The sequence below is a fragment of the Eretmochelys imbricata genome, chromosome 6, assembly GCF_965152235.1.
Source record: "Eretmochelys imbricata isolate rEreImb1 chromosome 6, rEreImb1.hap1, whole genome shotgun sequence".
NCBI lineage: Eukaryota > Metazoa > Chordata > Testudines > Cheloniidae > Eretmochelys > Eretmochelys imbricata.
In genome coordinates this window covers 6,673,210-6,682,440 of record NC_135577.1, presented here as the reverse complement: position 1 = coordinate 6,682,440, position 9,231 = coordinate 6,673,210, and the positions used below count along the sequence as shown (strand labels likewise).

The window sequence follows — 9,231 nt, the reverse complement described above, 5'->3', positions numbered from 1 at the left end:
ACCACTGTGTTTGGATTGAAGTGTTTGGGAAACTCCATTTGAGGATAATAGGATTTGTGCCTATCATTTCCTATTAATAAAATGATGGACTTTATACGAGCTTGTGTTGTCCAGGAGAGGGCTGGGCAGTACAAGACGTACATCACTGGGGGCAAGTCTGGGACTACGAATTTGCTGGTGGTGTTCTGCAGTGTAATTAAGAGTGGCTGGCTATTGCATTCAGACAATATAACTAGGAGTAACTTACATGCTGGAGGCTGTGTCTGAGCAGACCAGGAGCGGTAGCTCAGTGAAGCAGTGTAAAAGGCACCCCAGGCTGGAGAATTGAGGGAACACAGCTGTTTATCAGTCCAGATTGTACCCTGAGAAATGTAACAATGGGGAAAAAGTTTCTCCCCTCAACTGGTTTCGCCAGCAGATGCTTCTTCAGTCATAGAATATCAAGGTTGGAAGGGACCTCAGGAGGTCATCTAGTCCAACCCCCTGCTCAAAGCAGGACCAATCCCCAATTTTTGCTCCAGATCCCTAAGTGGCCCCCTCAAGGATTGAACTCACAACTTTGGGTTTAGCAGGCCAATGCTCAAACCACTGAGCTCTTCCCTGATCTAAATACTATGTAAACATAAGTTTAAAATCACTGGGCTGGATTCTGCTCTTAGTGACCATGGCGTAAATCTAGAATGACCTCACTTATGTGAATGGAGTCAGGGTTGGATTCTGCTCTCAGCCACAGTGGTTTATATCCACAATAATCCTTTTGGGTTTACTGGGGTCACTCTGCATTTATTCTAGTATGAGAACGGAATCGGGTCCTTTGAATTACTGTGTTTATATGTGAGAAACCCACTGTTAAGGATTGAGAGTAACTCAATAGCAGCTTGGATTAAAAATATAGTTCAAAACCTTTGTGTGTTATCCAGAATCTGAATCTTAAAGGAACAAACAACAACCAGCACGCTCAAGCCTATTTGCTAATAAGAACAATCAGAATGCAGCCCTGACTCCAGAGATGTCAGGGGGGTTGCTCCGGATTTACCCGAGAGTCATGAAGAATAGAATCTGTCCCTAATGCTGATGCAATCAGGGGTTACAGAAACTGAGCTATATTAAAGACTCCCCATCATTTTCTTTGTTTCCCTTTAATCTTTTCCAGGAACCAAAGCACCACCCAATGTGACTGAGAGATATGGAATGCTCCTTCAAATCCCCATCTTACCCTGCAGCAATCCAGGCACTGGGATTCAAATCCTTCATATAGGCCTCTGATCTCCCACACTCCACTTCCTGTGACCCCCTACAGAGCTCAGTTCACCCGCACAGAATCCCTACACCCACAGACCTCTCACCTCCCTACAGCTGTGATTTTTCTGGACACCACAGACCACAAAGAAAAAAACACATACCATCTTTTAGCTCCAAATATTTATTGTCACCTCTTAAATCTAACTACAGGAAGCTCCCGACACCGATAGAAAAATAGCATTACTAAAAAAAAAATGGATACAGAATTAAAAAAATCAGCCCTACAGAAAAATATTAGATTAATTCAAACACCCCTCCCTTAAAAGCTACATCGTGAGAAGGCCCCGATCCTGCCACAAGCAGATTTCCTGCATTAAGTCTCTCTCAGCTCCTCATAACGTTGATTGAAATGGTTGGAGAGACAGCTCTGAACTATGACAACTCACAAAGCTGCAGGAGAGAGATCTTTGGGTTATGACAACTCATGAAGCTGTGGGAGAAAGACCTCTGGGTTATAACGTCCTGTGAGGTTGTGGGGAAAAGATCTCTCTTTTTCCTGCTAAGATGAAATCTTGCCAATCCCTTTACTTCCCCTCTCTGTGTTTATAAAAATCCTTGAAATTAAAATAGACACGTCCTCCCCTCAAAAAAAAAAAAAAAAAAAAAAAGGCTAAAAAATATTACTTAAAAAGGGCATTTAAACAGCAGTCACTTCTCTAAAGCAATCTGGGTTTCCTTTTGTTTTAGAAAAGGTTTCCCACGTGAATCAAAGAAGCAAATAAGTGACTTAAGGAGAGGGTGAGAGGTGGGTGGAAGACCTGGCTAAGGAGACAGCAGGAATTCTAGCTAGCTACTTTGAAGATTCAGTGGCCACCACTGTCAAAAGCAGCGAGTGATTAGGAGTGTCTGATTTTTTATGGGAGTCAAATTGGGGGAGACCCACTTACAAGGAAAGTGATTCCCCAGAAAGCGCAGACTGCTCATCCTCTGATAATCAGGCTCAGACTGAACACCCCAAAATAACTAGCCAGTTTGGAAAAAATCTTAGCCATTTTCTTTCTCTCCTTCTTCCCCCTCTCTCACCCCTTTCTTCAATCACAGCTTTTCCATGCCACATCTTGATGCTAGTTTGTTGTTTTAAAAAGCCTTGGTCTCTTCTCTCCCAAAAGTCTAGATTTCCATTCCTTCCTCTGTTACAACCTCTAGAGCCCACTTCCCCCTGAGTGCCAGGGATAGAACCCTGGTGTCCTGGCTCTCAGGCCCCCTCGCCCACTCTAACCCACCATTCCCCTGCCAGAACTGGGAAGAAAACCCAGAAGTCCTGACTTAAAGCCCTCCTCTAACCTATTCAGCTCCAAGAACAGAAGAATCACCTTTTCTTAAGTATAAATAGTTCCACATGGCTGTTGGGTTTTTATAAAGAATTCTGCCTTGCAGACATAATGCCATCAAAGCTCCCACTGATCCCCACTGACCGCTTTGCCTGGAGAAATACAACAGGGATGGGGCAAGCTCTGGGGTTTATTCTTTAAACCTTAGCAACACCAGGAATGTATGTTCTTATTTTATTTCCCTGTGAAGCATCAGGTGAGGAGGCTCAAGAGTTTAACAGAACTCCCGAAGCAGAGGGTTGGGGAACTTTTAACAAAGAAGATTTTTCTCCAGAGTGCCTGTTATGCTGTGATGTACACGGGAAAGTTGGTAATATTTTTATGATCCAGATGCGCGTCTCAGTTTCCCTGTGCACTTTGTGTAACTACACACTGAGTAGAACAGGGAATGAGGGCTGGCAGAATGGCAGGTAGACTGTCTGAGATGGTACCAAGGTGACTTTAGGAGCAGAAAAGAATCAACACATCTGAATGAAAGATCCGGAAGACATAATGGGACCGCCAATGACTGAACAAGAATGCTTAGCTGCTGGGCCTGAAAAGAGCAGGCAACTTCCTCTGACACTCTGCAGGGAGGAAAGAGCTCAGCATCACTGCTAATACACAATGGGCTGCATCACTCCCTGAAACGAGAATGTCTCCGCAGAAGTCTGATCTCAGTCGGACTTGCTGTAGGAGCTCCCGGTGGCAAAGGCCTGAAGGCCCAATCCTGGAGTCAGAGAGGCCGCATGGCCTATCCTGGTGGATCAGTGTGGCCCCCTGTGGTCTGCCACACTGAAAGGGAGACTGTTTAAAGGCCAGCATGTAGCACAGACATGGTAAACCCATGTCTGATGGGGTGTTCACCCCACACCACCTCTGAAGGGCTTAATGTGGCTAGTTGGACCAATTAGCCACCAAGGCTGCACCTGGACAGGGAACCAGGGAGCAGAGAGGACTAATTAAAGGATGAAGCTCTCCTGGACAGGAATAGGAAGGGCTTGTAGAAAGCCAGGTAGCTGAGGGCAGAAAGGGGCTGCAGGGAGGAGGTCTGTAGTCACTCTGTGGGGCTTGGGAGAGCAGGGAGCTTGGCCCAGAGGGAAAGGCAAGCCAGAGGAGGGTAGAGAGGAAGCTGGACAGAGACAATGTAGGAAGCAGACCAGGGAAACAGCAGTGAGGTGTGGGACAGCACAGGGTAGGGTCCCTGGCTGGAACACAGAGAAGAGGCCAGGCCTGGGTTCCTCTACCACCCACTGGGGAAATGGCCCCATTGATGGGCAGTGAACTGGAAGACTGCCTGGGATGACTGGTACAGAGAGACTTGGGTACACAAACCCCCCCCCCGAAGGGGAAAACCACATGACCTGGCCTGAGGGCCAAGCCATGAAGAGGAAGCCATTGAGTCCCGAGAGAGACGGAGTGAGCACCTGCAGGAAGGAGCATCAGACTGGCAGAGCTAACCCCAAGGAGGTGCTTCAGTGGCGAGTAGAGCACCCCGTGAAACAGACATTTGACCTAGATCAATATTAACACAGGCAAAGAATCTGACAGGCTCATTCTGTTGTCACTTATTGAACTCAGTTACCCAAGGAACACATTGGGAGAGAAAATCTTGATTTTTAAAGATTTGGACCAAAACTTTCAATGGTGATGGGCAGTACCCAACCTTTAATGGTTAAGCGTGCCCAATTTTCAGACAATGTTGAGCACTTCCACCCGAAAACTAGGTCTCTAAGATATCTCCTACAATGGACGTCCTCTGAGATTACTGTTGAAAACTCCTAGCCTTAACTTGTTTTAAATCCACTCTCCACGTTCAATCAGGTTTAACTGATCAGACCCAATTCTCCAGTCTTCCCAACAGACTTCCAAGTTATTTAACTCCCAAATGTCTAATGTACAAGTCCCAAGCAGGTTGATTCAAGCTTTGTTTTGTGCATCATAAAGTAGCAAAATTGAAGGGCACAATCCCCAGATTTATTTCCCTTTCCAGGATCCCTTTACATTTCTTCTCCTGGTTGGTTGAGAGAAATGAGAGCTCAATTGTGGATCTTAATTACTGCAAACCAGACTAAGAAAAGACTTAGAGATCTATGCTCTGCAGCCAACTCAGAGCATGAACAAAGCACGGTGAAATGAGAGTCACTTCTAGCTTATACAATTACTCATCAAATACAGAATAATAAGCACTTTTCATCTATGACTCTCAAAACACTTTAGAAAACAGCTGGGTACCATTATTCTCATTTGACAGATGAAGAAGAAACTGAGGCACAGAAAGGTAAAGTCCCAGAGCCGGGTGTAGAACCCAGGCCCCTACTCTAAACTATACACCTAAGCATAACTGCAAACAAACTCCGATTTCACCTTCTATAACCCACACATAGCTGGGAATCTAATCCATGAGTCCTGGCTTCCAGCCTCCTCTGTGATCACCCACTAGACCCTACTCCCCTCCCTGAGGACAGAACCCAGAAGTCCTGACTCCCAGGCCTAATCACTAAACCTCACTATGTTTGCTTATTTCCTCTGTACAGATCCCTGTGGCTCACATCACAGCTGGATGATTTGCCTTAGCATTTCCTGCCACTTTGGGATCCTCGCAGAGGCCATCCGCACCTTGATCCACCTTGTAAGTGGGGGAAAGGCCTTCAGATCAGACCTGCAGCTTGCTGCAGGCAAAAGGGCACTGGCATACACTGGGGGTACGAGCCCCGGTTTCCGAGATGGATTGGTACGTCTTGCTGAGCAATAGGGGGGCTGGAAGAGAGGACACCAATTTACTCTCTATAAAGGTGCCCTTGTCCCCCTAGAAGGCACATCGATGTCTCGCTTTATAGAGGCCCTCGTTCCCCACAGCATGTCAATTTCACCCTCTAGAGAGACACCAGTGCCCCCCTCTCCATCTGCTGGGTATCTACTTGGCGTGAGTCCTCTGGTGCTTCATGAGGGCGGAGCTGTCTCCAAAGCCCTTCCCGCAGTCGGTGCATTTGTAGGGCCGCTCTCCGGTGTGGGTGCGCCGGTGGTTGTTGAGCTTGGAGCTGTCGATGAAGCACTTCCCGCACTCGGGGCACTTGTAGGGCCGCTCCCCGGTGTGGATGCGCTGGTGTTTCATCAGGGATGAGTTGCAGCCAAAGCTCTTCCCGCAGTCAACGCACTTGTAAGGCTTTTCGCCCCGGTGGATCCGCCGGTGCTCCACCAGGTGGGAGCTGACGCTGAAGCGCTTCCCGCACTCGGTGCACTCGTAGGGCCGCTCGCCCCGGTGGATCCGCCGGTGCTGCATGAGCGACGAGCTCTGGTTGAAGGTCTTGCCGCACTCGGAGCAGCTGTAGGGTCTCTCTCCGGTGTGGATGCGCCGGTGCTTGATGAGGTTGGAGCTCTGGCTGAAGCTTTTCCCGCAGTGGCCACAGCTGTAGGGTTTCTCTCCGGTGTGGATGCGCCGATGCTGGCTCAAGTTGGAACTGCTGCTGAAACTCTTGCCGCACTCGGCACAGGTGTAGGGCTTTTCACCCGTGTGCGTGCGGACATGCTGGGCGAAGGATCCCAGGCTGAAGCTCTTCCCGCACTCGCTGCAGATGAAGGGCTGCTCCCCGATGTGGGTGTGGTAATGCTTCACCAGGGTGTAGTTGCGGTTGAAGCTCTTCCCGCACTCGGTGCACTGGTAGGGCCGCTCGCCCGTGTGGATGCGCTGGTGCTGGAAGAGGTGGGAACTCTGGCTGAAGGTCTTCTCACACTGGTCGCACTTGTAGGGGCGCTCCCCGGTGTGGATGCGCTGGTGTTCCAGGAGGTTGGAGCTGAGAACAAAGCTCTTCCCGCACTCGGTGCACTTGTAGGGCTTCTGGCCTGTGTGGATGCGCTGGTGCTGGACCAGGTGGGAGCTCTGGCTGAAGCTTTTCTCGCAGTCCGAGCAGCTGTAAGGGCTCTCCCCCAGCTGGGCTCGGTTGTGCTCCATCATCATCCTGATGCCGATCTCCTCTGGAGACATCGCGTTGATCTCCTCCGGCCATCCAGCCCCGCTGGCCTCTTCTTGCTTAATGTTCTGGGACATCCAGTGTGGCTCTGCTCCCGTAGGCCCTTCCTTCTTGGGACTCTTCACCTCCATCCTGGCACCTGCTGGGAGAGAGGGAGAATCCAGCCAGGACTCGTTGACTGTGCTAGGGAGAGAATGAGTGGCAAATCTGATGGGTAGGAGGTGAATTTCCCCAAACCCTTCCCCAGAGGGGAAGTGGCTTTGCTCCAACAATCCGGCTGAGCCCTCAGAGGAAAGCTTGGGGAGGGGAATTTGATAATGGGCTCTTCGATCTAGAAGATGAAGGACTAACAAAATACAAAGGCCGGAAGTTAAGGCTAGACAAATTCAGACTGGAAATATGGTGTAAATGTTTAATCCTGAGGGGAATTAACCATCAAAACAACTTGGCAAGGATCAAGATGGATTCTCCATCTTTGGCAAGTTTTAAATCAAGATAGGATTCGTTCTGAAAAGATTTGCTCTAGTTCTAAAGCAATTATTCTGGGGAAGTTCAACAGCTGGCGAGACGAGATAAATCACACGCTTCCGGCCTTGGGATCTGTGAGTGTTGGGTACTGAGCGAGACAGGGCAGAACAAATTCAGGCTGGAAATTAGAAGGTTTCGAACCACCAGAGAGGTGAGGTTCTGGAACAGCCTCTCAATGGGGAGTGTGTGTGTGTGTGTGTGGGGGGGAATAACTGTTAATTTTAAGAGAACTGGACAAATTTGAGTGCAAAGGTGATGTGGGAGGGTGGGGCTCATTTCTGGTTTATGTCTGATGTTCCTAAAAACTGTTACTTCAGGGTTTCAGTTGTCCCCCAGCAAGAGGCAGGGAGGGATCTTTTCCCCCCGAAGCGTGTTTTGGGAGGCTGGATTTTTTTTTGGTCTTCTTCCTCTGAAACCCTGGTGATGGCCAACGCTGCAGATGGGACACAAGCTGTGGGACAGGGCTCTGAGATGGCACCGAGCACTCTCTGGTGCTCGGCTCGCGGGGTCGAGCTCACATGCTCAGGGTCTAACTCAGTGGTTCTCAACCTTCCCAGACGACTGGACCCCTTTCAGGAGTCTGATTTGTCTTGCGTACCCGCAAGTTTCACCTCCCTTCAAAACGACTTGCTTACAAAATCAGACATAAAAATATAAAAGCGTCTCAGCCACAGTAGCACTGAAAAATGGCTCTCATTTTTACCATATAATTATGAAATAAATCAACTGGAATAGAAATATTGTACTTACTTTTCAGCGTATAGAATATAGAGCCATTGTCTGTATGACATTTTAGTTTGTACTGACTTCGCTAGTGCTTTTTATGTAGCCTATTACAAAACTAGGCAAATATCTGGGTGAGTTGATGTACCCCCCAGAAGACCTCTGCGTACCCCCAGGTACCATGGTCTAACTAATCGCCATATATGGGGTGAGGAACAAATTTCTTCCCCAGGTTAGACTGGCAGAGACCTTGGGTTTTTTACATCTTCCTCTTAGTTTCGCAGCGTGTGGGTGTGGATCACTTGCTAGGATCATCTGGGGATCTCTCACTTAATCGTTTCCCTTCCACTGTGGGGGGGGCCTCAGGCACTGGTGCGCCTCGGTCCCTTGCAGGGAGGGACAGCTCAGTGGTTTGAGCATTGGCCTGCTAAACCCAGTGTTGTGACTCAATCCTTGGAGGGGGACATATAGGGATCTGGAGCAAAAATTGGGGATTGGCCCTGCTTTGAGCAGGGGGTTGGACTAGATGATATTCCAACCACGATATTCCATGATTCTATTCCCTGCCTGTGGCATCTCATGGCTGAGCCTCCGGTGGGCTGTGATACTTTGGTTAAAGTCCCTTGCTGGGCTTCATGTGCAGGTGGTGGGTGGCACCGCCGGCCTGGGACACACTAGAGGGCAGATTACGAATCGCCACAGCACCCTAAATAATTGGATGCCACTTTTGCCACCTCCCGGCTCTTCCCCCCCCCCCCCCCCCGCCTTTGCGGATCATTGATACTAGCCCTCCAGCGTCGGGGTGCGACTCCAGCTCCGCCCCTTCTGGCCTGCACCCTCCCCAGCTGTAGCAGGGCCTGCTGTTAACTCGTGGAGGGTCTTCCTCACCTGCGCAGGCCCCTCGGGGGATCGCCCTTTCCTCGGCGCCCTGGAGAGCCGGGACACACGGCTCTTCCCCTCGCTGCATCCCGGAGTCAGGGCCAGGGAATCCTGCCTGCAGGCGGGGAAAGAGGGGACGGCTCTGCTTTGATAAATTATCACGAAACCCTTCAAAACTCCCCCCCCACACAGGCAGCCCTGGGTTGGGGGGCGGGGGGGACCTGGGGGCTCAGCTGCACAGACCACCCCCCCCCCACGTGCTGCTGGGGGGAAATCTCTCCGTTCCCAGCCCCACTTTGGCTCCCATCCCCTTGTCCCTGCGGCCGCTTCCTCCGAGCAGCGATTGGCCGCCGCTGCCCTTTCTCTCCCCGCGGCCGCCTCTGGCTGCGTCCCCCCCGGCGCCCCCGCTCACCGCCCGGCCGGGGCGATCCAGGGGGCTGCGGACGGGGACGCGCCCAGCGCAACAGGAGGAGTCCGGCTCCGGAGCAGACCCGCCGGGGCAGGAGGAGCTGCGGGGT

At 50.4% G+C, this 9,231-nt stretch overlaps 1 protein-coding gene across 2 annotated transcripts; it reads right to left on the bottom strand.

The window, feature by feature from the left end:
- Positions 1-1,407: 1,407 nt before the first annotated feature.
- LOC144267046 (uncharacterized) lies at positions 1,408-9,231 on the bottom strand. 2 transcript variants are annotated; one of them, XM_077820693.1, is made up of 3 exons: positions 9,126-9,231; positions 8,723-8,828; positions 1,408-6,725 (listed from the first exon to the last, which is right to left on the bottom strand). In XM_077820693.1, exons 2-3 carry the CDS (start codon positions 8,799-8,801, stop codon positions 5,530-5,532), a joined length of 1,275 nt encoding a protein of 424 aa, XP_077676819.1. In that variant the 5' UTR covers positions 8,802-8,828; positions 9,126-9,231; the 3' UTR covers positions 1,408-5,529. The 2 variants fall into 2 exon arrangements, with proteins under 2 accessions (XP_077676819.1, XP_077676820.1); XM_077820694.1 differs by having other exon boundaries at positions 1,408-6,722.

Bases quoted from the DNA above. Each gene is read 5' to 3' on its own strand.
- LOC144267046 (XM_077820693.1), bottom strand. From the start codon at position 8,801: ATGCAGCGAGGGGAAGAGCCGTGTGTCCCGGCTCTCCAGGGCGCCGAG. The intron at 6,726-8,722 runs GTGAGGAAGACC...CCTCTCTCCCAG, and splicing joins CCCCCGAGGGGCCTGCGCAG to CAGGTGCCAGGATGGAGGTG.